This window comes from Ceratotherium simum, chromosome 38 (genome assembly GCF_057802395.1).
Source record: "Ceratotherium simum simum isolate JZ-2026a chromosome 38, ASM5780239v1, whole genome shotgun sequence".
Taxonomy (NCBI): domain Eukaryota; kingdom Metazoa; phylum Chordata; class Mammalia; order Perissodactyla; family Rhinocerotidae; genus Ceratotherium; species Ceratotherium simum.
The window spans coordinates 14,988,006-15,006,399 of NC_141937.1; the positions used below are offsets into that span (position 1 = coordinate 14,988,006).

General features: G+C 36.2%; 1 protein-coding gene across 2 annotated transcripts in view; it reads left to right on the plus strand.

Annotated features, from left to right (window-relative positions):
- SYNE1 (spectrin repeat containing nuclear envelope protein 1) overlaps positions 1-18,394 on the plus strand; it is a 452,863-nt gene that overhangs the window by 164,655 nt on the left and 269,814 nt on the right. The window contains exons 30-38 of one of the 2 annotated variants that reach the window (XM_087425127.1): positions 879-1,049; positions 1,824-1,964; positions 7,325-7,485; positions 9,444-9,594; positions 12,733-12,960; positions 13,611-13,709; positions 15,158-15,345; positions 15,754-15,877; positions 18,058-18,224. In XM_087425127.1, coding sequence (XP_087281253.1) covers positions 879-1,049; positions 1,824-1,964; positions 7,325-7,485; positions 9,444-9,594; positions 12,733-12,960; positions 13,611-13,709; positions 15,158-15,345; positions 15,754-15,877; positions 18,058-18,224 — 1,430 coding nt within the window. Of the gene's footprint in view, positions 1-878; positions 1,050-1,823; positions 1,965-7,324; positions 7,486-9,443; positions 9,595-12,732; positions 12,961-13,610; positions 13,710-15,157; positions 15,346-15,753; positions 15,878-18,057; positions 18,225-18,394 lie in introns of those variants that run through there. The other variant, XM_087425124.1, reaches the window with a different exon arrangement.

Consider the following 18,394-nt stretch of genomic DNA (forward strand, 5'->3'; position numbering starts at 1 on the left):
ATTCTAGCTAACAATGTGTAGCAAAATGCTAGCTAATTTTACATATAGTAATATATAAAAATGGAAGTTGCATTAAAAGTATATGTAAAATAGCAGCCTATAGACTTTATAGATTTACTTAATAATTATAGAAAGGCCGTGGGTACAAAAAAATTAATGCTTAGTGTTACATTCTTCTCAACATTGTAAAAGTGGTATTTGGGTTTCAATTTACTTTAAGTCAGAGAAATATGAGATTATAGATATTTACATTAATATTTTAAAACTTTTCACATTTCTTGGACCAGTTGCTTGGTTATATGCATGTGTTTACTTTGTGAAAATTCATAAGCTGTACACTTGAGATTTGCATACCTTTCTGTTTGTACTTTATACTTCAATAAGAAGTTTATTTTAAAACATAATTTTCCCCAAATATCTCAGCAGATTAATCGTTCTGAATATACCCAAGAATTAAATCTGTTATATGAGCATTTTTACAGCATAAATGATAAAAGAAAAATGGAGTTGGGGCTTGGTGTTTTTAGGCAGAAAATAATCCTTAAGGAGAATCATGTCAAATGAATAGTTTTGCCAAATTCCTTCTGGAGTATTGCACAAATGCTAAATGTTGTCTAAATTTGCACACAAAACCCCAAGACCAAATTACTTAGGTTGTTTACCATTAAAAACCTAAAATATTTATAAATACTGTCCATCTTTTACTGACATAGAGTCCCCATTGTGGTTTTAACTGTTTGTAACTTTAAAATACAGCCTGGGCCCACGCTGCCTGAGGTCTACCTTTCTGTACCCCTATTAAAATGTGGGCGTTTATGTCACTGCTTAGCCACTTAGAGAGTAACGTTCATATCCACCTGTTGAACAAATGCTTCCAGCAAAAGACAAAGAGGATCTCTGCAAAGAAGAAGGATGTGCATCAGCAGATTGCGCAGGCGCGGCAGGCAGAAGGCGGCCTGCCCGGCCAAGCCCAAGAGGAGCTGCGGCAGCTGGCGAGCACCCTCGACAGCGTGGAGCACAGCAGGGAGAAGCAGGAACGGCGCATCCAGGTAGGAGACCGGAAGTCAAGGGCTGTGTTAACTTCCGGGTCACCGGTCACGTCTGGTATCAGCGGGAGCAAACGTTTGCGTCCGCGCCTCATTTCCAGCGTTGCGTTAAATATTTACGTGAGTTCTTAAATCATCACATCATCCTTATCGGATGGGTACTGTAATTCGCCCATTTTGCAAGTGTGGATGCTTAGAGAGAGACAAAGTTTGAGGACTTTTCTCAAAGTCACAGAGCAGTGATCAATTATAAATCCAGGATTTGAATCCACATTTGTCTGAATCCAGATATTGACATTGGATCATTTTATTTTTCCAGGCAGTCCAGCAGCCAAACCTTTATGATTTATTGTGATCTTGACACATGACCTTAAAAAAAAGTTTTTGAATTTTTGCCACCTGCTCACTGCCCACTCCCCTACCTTCTCTCTCTCCCTTTCATTCTTTCTTCTTTTGAGAGAAATTAGGAGGTATTTTTTTTCCTTTGTTCCTTATCTGTATGTTAAGTAATGTCCTTAGATTCATAGGACTTTACAGCTGATAGAAAACTCAAGAGTCCTAGTCCACACATCTTCTTTTTGTAGATGCATTGAGACTCCAAAGGGAAATTCTTATAGAAGACGTTAGACTCATCTATATTTAGTGTAACTGTGTGAAATTTGAGCTGAGAGTTAACTGGAAGTTGACACCCTAACAAATGAACAGAAATGTGACAATATTTTGTGACACACTTTGATAACTCATAACATGATATGTTATTTATTTTTTCAAATGTAGGTCACCTTAAGAAAATGGGAGAGATTTGAAACAAACAAAGAGACAGTGGTCAGATACCTTTTTCAAACAGGTTCCAGCCATGAGCGCTTCTTGAGTTTTAGCAGTTTGGAAAGCTTATCTTCAGAACTGGAACAGACAAAGGTATACTAGTAAGACCATAGAGTCCCTCGGTACTCATTATTCAGAAAAAAAACTGTGTTTCTACTCCCTTATTACTATTAATTATTATAATCATTCATTTAATCGATACTTATTGTTTATTTATGATCCACTCTTCAACACACTGGTCAAATTGCTCTGGGGAATGAAAACATAAATAAGATTTAAACATCAAAACCTACGAGAAAGTTTTCATTAAAGTGGGAAATGGTTAGTTCCCTAATGGATGAATACATTAAAAAAAAATCTTTCTGAAAGCAGTAATACTTTTAACTGAGGCTTAAAGGGCAGATAAGACATGGAAAAGCAGAGTTTAGGGCAGAAAATGGGCATTCTTATAATGGGAAATGGCATGAAAATTAAATGTGTTAGATATGGGGTTCTATGTTGTAAAGCAGAAAAATGGAAGTGAAATTGTTAAGGAAAGTTGGGCCACATCACAAAGACTCTTGAAGGCCTAAAGCGTTGCTCTCTAGGCGACATGGAGCCCTTGAAGATTTGTAAGAAAGAGAGTCACGTGATCAGAACTGTACTTTAGGGAGAGGAGTTTGTAGCAGGTGTGGAAAATAGAAAGGGTGAAAGCCTGAAGTCATGGGATCCAATTAGAAAGTTATTGCATGTGTGCGTTAATACGGACATGAGTTAGGGTAATGGGGATGACAGTGGGGCCAGATGCAAGAGACAGAGAGTGAAGGAAAAGAAGGTGACACCCAAGGTTCGGAGCCTGACAGAGACAGTGGGAGTGAGATGGGAACCTGAAGGAGTAGCTCTTAGTGGAGAGAGATGACCAACTCATTTTGGACGTACTGAGTTTGAGGCTCCAGTGGGACATCCAAGAGATGATATGTAGTAGGTGTCACTTGGTGAGCTCAAGCCTGTAAACTCAAATGCTTTGGGCACTCAGAGCAGACCTATACATTTGTACGAAGCATTAAGAGGAGTTGTACAGGTTCTTTTGGTTCCTGTTGCACGTATTTTGGATTTACAGAAAGACTGAATTAGTACAGAAATGTGTTAGCCAATGTATAAGAAAGAGGACTCTTACCATCCTTCCATGGTCTTTAGCAAGTAAACCCTGTGCTCCTGTGTTTTTGTGTGTGTGTGTGAGGAAGATCAGCCCTGTGTTAACACCTGCCAATCCTCCTCTTTTTTTTGCTGAGGAAGACTGGCCCTGGGCTAACATCCGTGCCCATCTTCCTCCACTTTATATGGGACACCGCTACAGCATGGCTTGCCAAGCGGTGCGTCGGTGCGTGCCCGGGATCCAAACCGGCGAACCCCGGGCCGCCGCAGTGGAGCGCGTGCACTTAACCACTTGCGCCACTGGGCTGGCCCCTGTGCTCCTGTTTTCTTACCAATAAAAGTCTTCTCTGTCTCTCATACTGCTAATTATTTTATTATTTCTCCTATTATTAACTCAATGAGGAGAGTGAAGTTTTGTAAGACCACAGAATCTTTCAATTTTGTATAATTTTCATCAGCCATTTAAATAGAATATTATTTTTAATTTTAATTATATATTAAGTATATACCAGGTGTCTTTTATAAATACAAACCTATTTATTGGGTTAATTATCATATGAGGGCTCCACTCAGTTCCATCCAGGCTTTCTGACACCCTGTGGCTCTGATCCTTTTGAATTGGTTTATCAGCTGTAGATGAAACAAATGTAACCTTTTTAGTCTTATTACTAAAATTCTGCTTAGCCAATAATCTCGCATATTTTGGGGTTGATTTAATAATGTGAGCTAACATTTACTGAACATATACTATATGCTGGTCTAATCACTTGATGTTTATCATCTTCTTTAATCCCCAAAACAATCCTAAAGAATAGGTACCATTATTAATCCTGCTGTATAAATGAGGAATATAAAATACAAAGTTGTTAATGAACTTATCCAAGATCTCACGATTACAAACTGGTGAAGTTGGGATTCAAACCCAAGAGGTCTGAGTCGAGAGCCTACACCCTTAGCCACTACATTATATTTTCATTACAAAGCTGAGCCACTTTACTAATTGTTTATGTATGCTACCACACAAGCGTGTGTAATATAGAATAATTGTTCTCCACTTCTTTGCTCACTTGACATGGTTAATACAGCCTTCATTGAAGTTGTAACCATTGAGTGGTTGCGCTGTGGAACTTGAGTACTCTCTGTCTGCCAGTGTGTGGTAGGCTGTTCATGGCAATATCATGTTTAATCTTCACAACAAAGCTTTACGGATGAGGAAATGAAAATTCAGAGTTATGAGGCTCAAGATCACACACAGCTGGTGAAGGCGAGAGCCTGGTTTCAATTCCAGACCTACCTAATGCCAGAGTCCATTCTTCCTTGGTGCATCCTGCTGCCACTATATATCTTCTTCTTAAGACTTAGAGATAAAGCCTTACAACGTTATTTTATTTTTGTTGAATTTGGTTTTGATCAACATTATTCTGTTCTCTGGCTTCCACTACACTGTGCTCTGCCCATACGTGGCTCCCACAAAAGGCTCTTAGTTGGAACGTATATAAGCATTTTCAAATAACACTCTGCTTTCTCCATGTATTTTCCTGGGTTCTGAGAAACACTAGGGGGAATAAAACCACTTTTTTCAGATTCTGTTCATGGGATCCTGAGAGATTATGCTGTGATTCAGTCTTCACAATTGAATCTACAATGACTGTAAGTTCACATATAGCGATAGTGGGTACGTTTAACCACAGAATTTAATGTTGTGACATTAGCAAATATCATATTGTAGGATATTAGAAATCTCTGTACCACAAGGAAGCTGTACTTACTCATTTTTATCCTCTCAAATTGCAAGGCACCTCTCTAAGGTAATATTGATAGTTCCATGAGGACTTTAAGTATTTCAAACATGAAAATACAATAGTATTATGTGGTAACTCTATCTTATGTGGCATTATGTGATAAATCTGGGAGTTGCTTTTGGCTATCAGAAGTCGGACTTTTAAAAATTATTTACGTCAGATTTCTACATTACCTATTTAGGAGAGGGGAGTTTATGATCAAAATTTAACCTGTGAGATTCTCTACATGAGAAGAAATGAGACACTTAAGTTAATTTCTTCACTCAAGATTACCTCTGGGTTTATCTTTTCTAATTCAATATTCAATATTTTTACCTGACAAAATTCAGGTAGCTAAAATTTACCAGTGTCTCAAACATATTTATTTTCAAATTAAAATAGTTCACTATTATTGAAAATCAGTGCATGAACTTCATAAAGCATTTTGTCTTCATTTTTACTTGAGGGACATAAAAAAACAATAATAGGTACCTGCCAGAATGCCAGGCACTTACAAATGAAATTACTAATGAAATGCTAACAGTAACCTTACAAGAAAGGCATTACTATCTGTTTTTTACATGAAAGAGCCTGAAAAGTAGTTCAGCAAAGTCAAACAGCTAGTAATTAGCAAATCCAGGATTCTAGTCCAGGTTTGGCTGATTCAAACTTATCTTCTTTTCATCATCATAGTATATGCATATAAAGTAAAGGAGATTTAACGGCATTAAGATTAGATTATATGTCTTTTCAGAGAATTAGTTAACAAAATGTTTCTTGAAAGATCAGTGATTCTCTGTATTGGCTAAGATATTCTTCAATTAAATAAACAAATATTTATATTCATTGTCCTAGATATCTATCATCTTTATGATTGAAAAAAAATCAATCACTGTTGATCCAATTGCCCAAACTAGCCTGTAATAAACTGACATATTTGTGGATAAGTTAACTATTATAAGGCAGCTTAGAATTCTAAACAATAAACCCAAACCAGGAAAAAATGGAGAAAACATTTTTTTTTTTTTCACAATTTTTTTTTTATTGATGTTTTAATGGTTTCTAACATTGTGAAATTTTGGGTTGTACATTTTTGTTTGTCCATCACCACATATATGACTCCCTTCACCCCTTGTGCCCACCCCCCACCCCCACTGCCCTGGTAACCACAGTCCAGTTTTCTCTGTCCATGTGTTGGTTTATATTCCACATATGAGTGAGATCATGCAGTGTTTGTCTTTCTCTTTCTGGCTTATTTCACTTAACATAATACGCTCCAGGCCCATCCATGTTGTTGCAAATGGGACGATTTTGTCTTTTTTTATGGCTGAGTAGTATTCCATTGTATATATATACCACATTTTCTTAATCCAATCGTCAGTCAAGGGACACTTAGGTTGCTTCCACTTCTTGGCTATGGTGAATAATGGTGCAATGAACATAGGGGTGCATAAGCCTCTTTGGATTGTTGATTTCAGGTGTGTTGGATAGATTCCCAGTAGTGGGATGGCTGGATCATAGGGCATCTCTATTTTTAATTCTTTGAGGAATCTCCATACCGTTTTCCATAGAGGCTGCACCAATTTGCATTCCCACCAGCTGTGTATGAGGGTTCCTGTTTCTCCACATCCTCTCCAACATTTGTTGTTTTTTGTCTTGGTGATTATAGCCATTCTAACGGGCGTGAGGTGGTATCTTAGTGTTGTTTTGATTTGCATTTCCCTGATGATTAGTGATGTTGAGCATCTTTTCATGTGCCTATTGGCCATCTGTATATCTTCCTTGGAGAAGTGTCTCTTCATTTCCTCTGCCCATTTTTTGTTGGGGTTGTTTTTTTTTTTGTTGTTCAATTGTGTGAGTTCTTTATATATTATGGAGATCAACCCCTTGTCAGATGTATGTTTTGCAAATATTCTCTCCCAGCTGGTTGGTTGTTTGTTCATCTTGATTCTGGTTTCATTTGTCTTATAAAAGCTCTTTAGTCTGATAAAGTCCCACTTGTTTATTTTTTCTTTAGTTTCCCTAGTCTGGGTAGGCATGTCATCCGAAAAGATTCCTTTAAAACCAATGTCAAATAGTGTGTTGCCTATATTTTCTTCTATGAGTTTTATAGTTTCAGGTCTCACCTTCAGGTCTTTGATCCATTTTGAGTTAATTTTTGTGAATGGCGATAGCACATGGTCCACTTTCATTCTTTTGCATGTGGCTGTCCAGTTTTCCCAACACCATTTATTGAAGAGACTTAGGAGAAAACATTTTTGTGAGAGTTGTTTGATAATTATGAAGGTAGTTATCCAACTCTGAAGGTCTGGTTGTGTATATAAAATGAAAATAATTTAGCAAAGTGTCTATTTTGGTCATGAGGAAAATAAATCTCTTTCATTGCTAAGAATATCATGTGCCAATATTCATACATGTTTGAATCTGTCTATTCATCCATCCATCTATTCTGGGGGAGATTCTGCAGTATATGTAATTTGTTGGAGGCCAGAGTTGAACAGAAGATGCCTTCTTAACATTTATAATATCTTTTTCTAGGAGTTTTCTAAACGCACAGAAGGTATTGCAGTCCAGGCTGAGAATCTTGTGAAAGAAGCTTCAGAGATACCACTTGGGCCCAAGAATAAGGAGCAGCTTCAACAGCAGGCCAAGTCAATCAGAGAGCAAGTCAAAAAATTAGAAGGCACACTTGAAGAAGAGTATGTGCTTGACAAGTCCTAAACTTTCTTCTCTGAGATAAAGTTTCACACAGTCTTTCCTGTATATTGTATCGAAAACATTCTTTTAAAATCTCAAAGTGTCTGTGTATTTCAGCATGTTTTGTGGAAGCAACCCACAATTCAGAAGAAAGTATCACCAATACAGAAACCAACATCTATAACAGAGCAGAAAAATATAAGGGATGTGGTTTTTGCGTTGTAAATGGATTCTGTTCATGAGAAAGCCATATCTATTAAATTCTGTGGCCTTCATACATTGGAGAGGGAATCTCAAAAAAGAACCAATGTTTAAAATAATTTTTTTTTACTGTATTATTCTGCTGTCACCGATTAGAGAGAAGGGGAGATATTTTGGTTATATAGACTCTAGGTCTAACTATATAAGGCATAGGCCAAGTTTCTCCAACTCCAAGAAGCTCAGAGAGCTTGTTTATAGTGCTTCAATATTCAGATTGTCACTGATTGATATACTATTTCCAAAAATCAGCTTCAAAAATCCATTTTATTTTTAAACATTTAATGTTTGCTTATCTAGAAAGAAAGAATAGTTTGGCCTATGGTATCCTGTTATGTACAAAATATACACACAAAAAAATTTGGAAGGGAAAAACATGAGAATATGGCCAATATTCCTCAAAATAATATATGGCTGAACACTTCTATATCAAAGGTTATTTAGTGGCAAATCACTGACACATGTTGTTCTTAAGATATAGGACATAATTTCTAAGATGGATTTTAAAATGTAAAATTTGTTTTTAATACTATGAACACCTTGAAATTAACATTGTACATTTGCCTAAACTTTAAAATTTGTTAAATAATTTATTTAAAGCAAATTATGACTTAAAACTTTGAGAACTTTATATTGAATATTATCCATCAAGGTATGGAAATAGTAAAACTCAGAGTTTATTAGAAAGGAAGCTACTTTTACTAGGAATATCCATTTGAATCTTTATTTCTTTTAAAAACTTGCAATATAACATAGCTTGCATTACCTTACTAATGAAAGCATTAGGCACATCCAGGGTATATATTTGAGACTGCAATATTACTTAATTTGGCAATCAATGATGCCATTGTATTTTTCTTGACGTCTTCAAGTGCCTTTTGGTAAACAGGGAAATTCACTTTTTTTTTTCCTAACCCAAGGACTTATCAGTTCAATGATATACTGTTTCTTAGTCTTTTTCTAAACTGAAAGCCATAATTACATGATTATGTACTCTTATCTAATACAAACTGGGAATCTGTACTTGAAATTTCTTCACTAGATTTATTACAAATAAAGCCCAAGTCGTCTAAAAGCAGTTAGGGTGCTCATGTACAAGAATTCATAGAAGTCTTTTGGAACCAAGACTGTAGTAACATCTAAGAATAGTGGAAATGGTTATAGACTGTGGATTGCGGGCTTAGCTCTAATGATACATACAGTTCTTGCATGGCAAGTGGGGTTCAGATTACAAGATCTATATTGATTCATCAAGATGCATTTTATAAAGATCTTTGAATATAAAGCATCATTGCAGTACCTCTCCTCTAAGAACAAGAGGAACATGACCACAAAAGTAGACGGCAAAAAAACTGTGTGCCCTATAATCTATGCGGGCAGTTGACTAAAATAGAGTTTAACTTAATTGTATATGGATTCAAACCCATTTGGACCCAGCAATATTTTATTTGAAGCACAATTCCATTTATAACATAGCATAGATGCTACCTCGTTAAATGTCCAATCTCAGAGGAGATAGAAAGACTTGAGGCCTGACTGACTACTCAGATCAAATGCGCATTTTTTTCCTTTTCAAATAGTTTCAACTTCAACATGGTCACAAATGTCTTCACTATCTTTACACCTGGTGATTTAAAGGAAAATGTATTGTTGTTCTCAATTAAAATACTGCATTTTATTTACTTAATTTGGTTAATTTTAGTATTAAAACCATGGAAATGGTGAAAAACAAGTGGGATCATTTTGGCAATAATTTTGAGAGCCTGTCCGTCTGGATTACTGAGAAAGAAAAAGAACTCAATGCTTTGGAAACTTCATCATCTGCCATGGACATGCAAAACAGCCAAATTAAGGTGACCTGCTCACACGTTACATTTATAATCCATGTCTAGCTTTTAAGAACTCCCTTCTTACATTTCATCAAATGCCATTTGGCCCCAGGACAAATCTTTCTTTGCTATGTGACTATTAAAATTAAATCCTCACAAAATGCTGAGCTGAGAGGTCTTGACTGATACTGGGCAACAGTTTATAGATGGAATTATGTATTAATATTGTCTGACTTATGCATTCAAAATCAATATTGTGTGCAATATCATTAAAATGTTTTTATGGTTACATTATTCTTTTCCTTGATTTTGAATTAACCCCATTGGAGTGCTCTGTTGATTCATTTATATAACATGAAATATATTCATCATCTACAGCTATACTTTATAAGAACTATTCTAAATATCTAGCCCAAGTATTAGTAGTATTTACCCTCGCAAGCCACAAGGAGGAGAAGTTACTGTCTTTAGGTGAAGCAATCAGACCCCATTGCTCTAGAGCTTTCTTTCATGATGACCTTGGGGGCATGGACTGAGATGCTCTGATACTTCAGCTCTCCCAGCTCCAAAATAACCATGTGCATAGACTATCATCATCCACTTCATTCAAATCGTTTAAGAAAAAATGGGCTGAATGAAATGAGTTCTGAGTGTTCAGATCTCTTTCTTTTATATAATTTTTATACAACACATTTGCAAAATGCAACTTCTTTTTCGATCTCAGCTCATTTTTTTGGAATGGGAAAACCCTCCGCCATTTCATTCGATTAAATATAGTAAAATAAATACCAAGGTGAGGGAACATTTCGCATTGTAATTCAGAACAAGTCATTACCATGTGCGCAGTGGGAGGGTGCGATGTTGCTAAGCTGAGATGACATGCTGTGCAGAGTATCCTGGTCTATCACACATCTTTTGCAATCAAGGATACATGGAGTCTGGTATATGCAGCCTGCTTATGTCTCGTGTGATATACTAGGAAAAAGTAGATGTCAAGCCATTAAAGAATATTCACGAAATATGTTTAATCTTTAAAACTGTTTTTAAAAGCTGTCATTTAATCATTTTCAATAAATTCTAAGAAAACAAAGAACAGCATATTTAAATAGTTTTGTCTGAAAAAGTTCCTTTCAAAAATGTTTGACATACACTTTTTAACTTATCTTTTCTATAATTCATTTTACTGTTATTTAAACCTTAATTGCAGGACTTCTGAAATATATCAGTGATCAAATGTCATCACATTGTTACTCTTTGCAAAACAAAATGATTACACAGTAGCATTCAGTTGTGGATTTTCATGCCATCAGACTAGAAACAGATTTTAGTATTCTAATGTAACATTTTGAAAACTATCTAAAAATGTATTAAATGAATATGAATAGCAGGAAAGATGTATTTGCTAGAAATAAGCAAAGATGGAGTGGAATAGATTGTACAATGGAATTGGGGCTGATAAGTTTATGTTCTATTTCCAAACAGAAGACTACGTTAAAGGAAATATTAAAAATACAGTAACACCTATCATAGCGTTTTCACTTTAAAACAACCTTAGGATTAAAATTAATAAAGCATTTGCATTGTTGCAAAGATCTTTATCTCTAAGCCCATTTTTGTTTTTTATTCCATGCTATTCCAAATTGACTGATTTCTTATTCCTAATTGATAATTTACAAATGATAAGAACGTATACTGGGTTCATTTTCCACCTTCTCTTCTTGGATTAGAAAAATTTTTGCCAAAATCCAACAATAAGATTATATAGTTTGCATTTATGAATTTATTGCTAACATGTATTAATCTAAGAACTAAGAGCTCTGATCTTAACTAAGATTGTTCCACTGAGATGCTATGGCATGTAGAACAATTACTGGCACATAGGAGACACTCAATATATATTTGTTGAATTTATGAGTAATTTTTCTAAAAAATACCATCTTAAAAAAACAGCAAAATGCAGAAAGATTGTATTAATGCTCAAACAACAAATATCTATCAGATATACCATGTAGTCATGCATATGAAAAATAAAAATAAATGATACATAACCAGCACTAACTGATGTAAGTTATTTCTGACGGTCTCATTGAGACAGAAGTTATTTCTGACTATGTTGTCTCATCTAGACAGAAGTCACACATTTATTTTTTTCCTGGGGTAAGAGTATTTTTCGTATAAATTATTTGAAACTGAGACTTATCTGAATTTTTGGCTTTATTTCGATTGAATGATTTGGCTCTTTTTCTCTGAGAAATAATTTTATTCTCTTATACATAAATAAGCCTCTATGTTTATGCCGCACACACACAGAGACACACAAACACACACACACACACACATCCCTAGTGGCTTTCAGCACTTCTCACTTGTTGGCTAGTGTATAAAATATCCTCCTTCCCCAGATGGATATTATAGCATGTAGACTCTTTACTGCAGAGTCCACAGCTAATGACTGTAAAGCAGCATTTCACAGAGTGGAGCCCGGGATCAGCAGCAGTGGCTTCATGTGTTAATTGTTAGAAGTGGTTAGAGATGCAAAGTCTTGGCCTACCTTAGACCTGCTAAGGCTGAGTCCCTGCAGATGGGGGCCAGGTGATCTTAAAGTATTCCAAATTTGGAAACCACTGGCATAAAGAATAGGTGATCAATTTGAAAAGACTAGGTTTAGCTAGAAGTGGAATCAGAAAAGCTTTTAGTTTGTTAAAATATGAAATACTCAGCTACATTTTGGGAAAGTTAAATGAATGTCAATATTAGCATTCCTATGAGTTATTGGAACACACTGCTGCCCAGATCAGTTGGTTAAAACACTTCATTCAAAAGATAAGCAGAGAATTCTCTGTACCTTCAGAGATGCTGCAAGAGTTCCAAGGACCTCTCCCTGTTTACTTCCCTGCAAGCAGGAGTAGCTATTTCTCTATTCTCTTTCCACTGAGCACGGCCACTATTCGTTTGTATTTTTTAGATGTTGCCTGCATATCTATTCTCCCCAAACGAGGTCAGGAAATACATGTTTGTTCTTAGCTATTCTCTAATGGTCCAAGTATGTTGAAATGTCAGTTAAGGAAAATTCTGATTTTCTCTCTCTGCAGATAATTGTATCATTTTAGGAAGGCAAGCTTGCTCAGCCTACATTGTCATTTTTCTTGTTTTAAATATTAGGTCATAATTCAGGATATAGAGAGTAAGATCAGCAGCATTACAGAACTAGAAGAAGAAGCTCACTCTTTTGCCCAATTTATTACCACTGGGGAATCTGCTCGAATCAAAGCCAAGCTAACACAAATAAGAAGGTACTGGGAAGAACTTCGAGAACACGCACAGTGTCTGGAAGGAACAATCCTGGGACATTTATCTCAGCAGCAAAAATTTGAAGAGAATCTTAGAAAGGTGAGAATTGGTCCATGCATGTTAAACTTACCTGTTTCATTTCCTTTATAGCAAAGTACGATAAATAGTTCAGAAATAATGGAATAAATAAAAGTAAAATTTGCCAATCATTTACCAAGTTGTCAATGATGACTAAGTTCATAATTATTTATATGGTACCTTTTTTAAGGGAATATAAAAATGTTGTTATAGGGTCTGGCCCTTTGGTGTAGTGGTTAAGTTCACGTCCTCTGCTTCGGTGGTCTGGGGTTTGCAGGTTTGGATCCCAGGCGCGGACCTACACATCGCTCATCAAGCCATGCTGTGGCAGCCGTCCCACATGAAATAGAGGAAGATGGGCGCAGATTTTAGCTCAGGGCCAATCTTCCTCAGCACAAAGAGGAGGATCGGCAACAGATGTTAGCTCAGGGCTAATCTTCCTCACCAAAAAAAAAAAAAATCATCATACATTGTGTTCAGAAAGGCATTAAAGCTTAATTATATTCATTTTAAATGATGGGAGACATTGATTTTAGATTTTTTTAAAAAAATATATTTTAACATCACATTGAAAGTTATCCAAAAAAGGTAGGCATTCTGCTTCCTCAATAACTTTTCTGCCTTAATGTATATTTTCCAACAATTATTTTTATATTTCACCAATGTTTTAGATCCAGCAGTCTGTGTCTGAATTTGAAGATAAACTTGCTGATCCAATTAAAATATGTTCTTCAGCTACAGAAACATACAGAGTTCTCCAAGAACATATGGTAAGAGTATGCTTCAACATTTCTGCTTATTTATCAAATCAGAAATTTGATAATTCCTGCTTGAAAACAGTACATATTTTTATGAGTTAAAATTGAAAAGATTTTTATATTACTTGAGGAATGATATAGATCAAACGTATTCACTTTATATAATAAGAAACAGGAGTATGCAAATTAGATTTCATGAAAAATGTATATTAAAGGAGTATTCATCTAAAATGTATTTCTCTGTCTTAATTAGAGAGTGTAACTTTTTCAGATTATAGCTTTAATAAACCCTGTTACCTCTTGCCAGTATTATGAAAAATCTTATGTGCAGAAAAAAAACATACGTGTGTGGCACATTTCAGATTTTAATCCACTACACTCAGATGTGCAAAGAATATGGTATCACGGACCTTTTTCCAATGACTGGCTTTTTTCGTCTGGTCCCTGAGCTGGTGACCACTGGGAGGTGTTTCCCAAAGTAAGAAACAGATGCCTCAGGTAGAATTTAGGAGAAGGAACAAAGGGGTAGAATCATGCACAAAGAAATACCAAAAAGAACCGTGTGTTAATTAATAAACATAAACATATATGTTAGTCCTATTACATGTGCCTGCATGTATATACATATATGCAGAGGGAGGGGCTGCAGTGACAGAAAGCAAGCAATTGACGAAGACACATCTGAAATGGGGGTGGCATTTATATTGTGTGACTATTTATAATAAGAATGCATTTTTGTGTTACTTATGTAATTTTTAAAAAGTACTCCTAAAATGAGGAAAATTGAATGTGGTGGAATTATTTTAATAGACAACTAAGTTAATAATTGAGTACCAGAGAGGGTAATATTCTATTTTTTTCTAATATTTAGATTTCTCAAAGCAAGTTATTTTTCTCTGCCTTGGTTTGTTGATCTGTTAAATGGGAATAATGAAAGAACATACCTTTTAGAGGTCTTAAGAAGATTAAATGAATTGATGTATGAAATGCACGTTAACACAGAACCTGCCACATTCTAAGGCACCCTGATCGTTAATATCATTGTTGATTCCTAACATCAGCTACCTCAGCCATAACTTCCCGTAAATTATAGCATGTTACATGTAGCCCTTGTAAATTAGGAATAGAGTTTTTCAAAATACTCATATGTTTGGCATAAAATGAATAATATTTTTCACAAATGATTTGAATCGTTAAGGGAAGGTTGAAATTACTCACACATACAGCAACAAATTTTTATTTGAGGAATAGTCTATTCTCATTTTTGATTTCTGCATTGGTGAAGTAACTTTCTCCTCGCTTTCGCTATGTCTTGCTGAAAATCATGAGCAGAGATATTTTTTAGCACCATTGCTGTTTATTATGACTGAGGGAAAATGTTTAGTGAGAATGGATCTCAAAGGAAAAGTAGGTCTTGTGGATGCTTTGTTTTCATTGCACTGCTTTTGCCCTCTCGTCAGGATCTCTGTCAGGCCGTGGAATCGCTGACCAGTACGGTGGCAGCTTTCGCAGCCAGTGCCCGGAAGGTCGCTAACAGCGGCCTCTCCATCCAGGAGGCTGCGGCCCTGCAGCAGAGATATGAGGTGATGCTGAGTCGGGCTAAGGAGAGACAGACTGTGCTGGAGAACCTGCTGGCCCACTGGCAGAGGTGAGCAGCCTTTCTTCCTGAGTTGGGTGCATGGGTTTCAATAGCCTCTCTTAAATAGGAAATTCTGGACCAGCTGCTCTTTAAGTGATGGGAAATAATCAGCCCGGATGTAAGATATGTCAACTCATCTGTCTAATATGGGAAACTCTTGATCTTCATTATGAGATGAAGATCTTTGAGGGTGGAGAGGATGTATTTGTATCTTTGCGTATTAAACAAATATAAACACGTGTGCAAGTACATTCATGAAAGGAAAGGAGTGTTTTTTGTACCTTCACATTTAGGAATAAGATAACCAACATTGTATTATTTGTAATGGGTAGTGTTGGACCCTCCAACTTCAGAAAGATTTAGTTTTCTAGTAGGATAATTTTGGATGAACTTGTTTCTTATCTCTGCTTTCTTTAGGCTAGAGAAAGACCTGTCAACCTTCTTGACCTGGTTAGAGAGGTGTGAAGCTATAGCCAGTTCCCCAGAAACGGACATTTCTGCAGACAGAGTCAAAGTGGAGAGTGAACTTCAGTTAATACAGGCAAGTTCAAGGGAGTGTGAGGACAATGAAACGCTCTTTGTTATGGTTGCATTATAAAAGGAAAAACAAGAACAAAACTCTCTCCATACAATTTAACTTCTTGTTTTGGTTTTGTGATCCTAAATAAAAGAACATCTGTGACCTGAAGGAGAAAGTCATGGTGAACTTCGTGATGATCAATTTCCATGATGTATTAGAAAATCCTGTAATATAAGGCCTGGCATTTGAATACAAATTATCTGGGAGGAGAGTTGAGGGAGGAATGAGTAGAAACATAGATGAGACAAAGTTGACCATCAGTGAATAATTTTTTGAAGCTAGGTAATAGCTATATTCTCTTACTTTTGTATTTGCATGAATTTTTGGTAATGAAAAAGTTTTTTAAGAGAAAAGGAGTACAATGTAGAAAGAAGTCGCAGTAATGATTATTTTCAAGCAAGACAGAAAAAAATGAATGAGCACAAATGCAGATGATATAAAGACAAAGAATACTAGCTTATTACATCCTTGAAGAAGCCAACTTTTTAAACTTAAAAGAATCTTAAAGTATTATTGAAACTATAGACAATTACTTATATCTGGAAATTAATAACTTGCTTTAAGTGATGCTGTCTGTACCAGAAAATTCAAAAAGCAAAATTGCTTCTCAAAAGAGATTTATTATATAACAGAATTATACCCCAACTTTCTCCCATCACCTTTTATAAGACATTTAAGAGGAAGCTAGGGTTTTGCTTTTCATAATTGCTTCTCTAAAAACTCCACTCAGAGGGGCCAGCACCACGGCCTAGTGGTTAAGTTTGGTGTGCTTTGCTTCAGCAGCCTGAGTTGGGTTCCTGGGCATGGACCTACACCACTCGGTAGCGGCCATGCTGTGGGGGCGACCCAAATACAAAATAGAGGAAGATTGGCACAGATGTTAGCTCAGGGAAGATCTTCCTCAGCAAAAAGAAAAACTCCATTAGAGAGTATCTATAGCATCTGAGCCTATCACCCCATCTTCAGATTTTCTCCTTCCTTGACTTTGAGGGTTCCCCATACTCCTGGTCCTCCTGCCTTTTCAGTTTATTAAACATTGATGTTCTACATTAATCTCCCGAAGAGTCTGTGCTCAGAAACCTCCAGTGACTGTCCTCCCTGAGGATAAAGGTAATCTTCAGTCCACAATCTGGTGTTTATCTTCTTGTAAATACTGTGTGAGGTGTTCTAAGAGGGGAAATGACAGCTCCTCTTCTTAAAAATAACACAAACATATCTGGCCATGTAAAATTGAATTCCTGCGTGAGTCTATATGGAAAATAAGTGCTATATGAGTTAGGGAACAGACAGCGGCCTGCAGGCCTCTGTGACTCCTGCATCTGGGCACGGCCTCCCCACTGTGGTCTGAACAATCCTTGTCCATTTCCCACCTCCTGTCCTTGTGTCCTCTGTCCTACTCAGCCTAAGTCCCAATTCTGCTCTGTGGTCTTTCCTGTCATCCATAGGCTGTGTACTCCTTCCTCTGGTACCGTTAGTGATTTTGCTTGTATCACACATGTGACCTCACTATGGAGGAGAAACAAAACATTTTCACAGGTATCACTGTGCACCATCCTACACCTATCAATCCATTTAATACCATGTTATGTTGTTAGCTATCTCTTTGAGTGTTTATATTTTATCTTTTATTAGATTGGAACCACAACTTTTATGCATCACTCACAGCACCTAAGAGATTCATTGCTTGATTAAGAATAAGTCATCCTGTTGCATTAAGTTCCCCAGTTTGGCCTAATATAGTCTCTAAACAGAGAGGGAGATTATGTCCTCAGTACCTAGAATTGCGACTCTATTATTGTTAGATATACATTGTTTCTCTTCAGCAATAGTTTTTCTTTGATTCTCTCCCCCTACTCAGTTTCTTCATCCTGAAAGAAATTCTACAGCTTCTAAATTTACCTAACTTAATGTAACTCAGACTCTGGAAAGCTAATTCAGGTTTCAGTAGCATTTTTAATGTTGCATTAGAGGTTAAGTGGATCCATTTCTAAGTCAAGTAATAAAAACTCTCTTTAGCCTGGTCCCAATGACCTCCATTTTGCAAGAATGCAAAGCCTTTGGACAAAAACCACCTGTGTCATGTGGTCCTTCCCGGTCAATCATGTTGAGATGAGACCTATAATATATTCCATTTCTCTCAGGCGCTGCAAAATGAAGTTGTATCCCAGGCCTCAATCTACAGCAACCTTTTGCAATTGAAGGAATCACTATTCTCAGTGGCCTCTAAAGATGATGTGAAAATGATGAAACTACATTTGGAGCAGTTGGATGAGAGATGGAGAGATTTGCCACAGATAATTAGCAAAAGGTTGGGTTTAAAAAAAAACTAATATTGTTCACTTTTTAAAATGGTGAGGAATATAAATTACCTAGTATTATTTACTTTTATTTAACCCAACTCTTCAGGGGATAATTATGGAAGGAAAGAAAACTACTTTATTTTTCATTTTAGAAATTAAAGTGCTCAAAAAATTAACA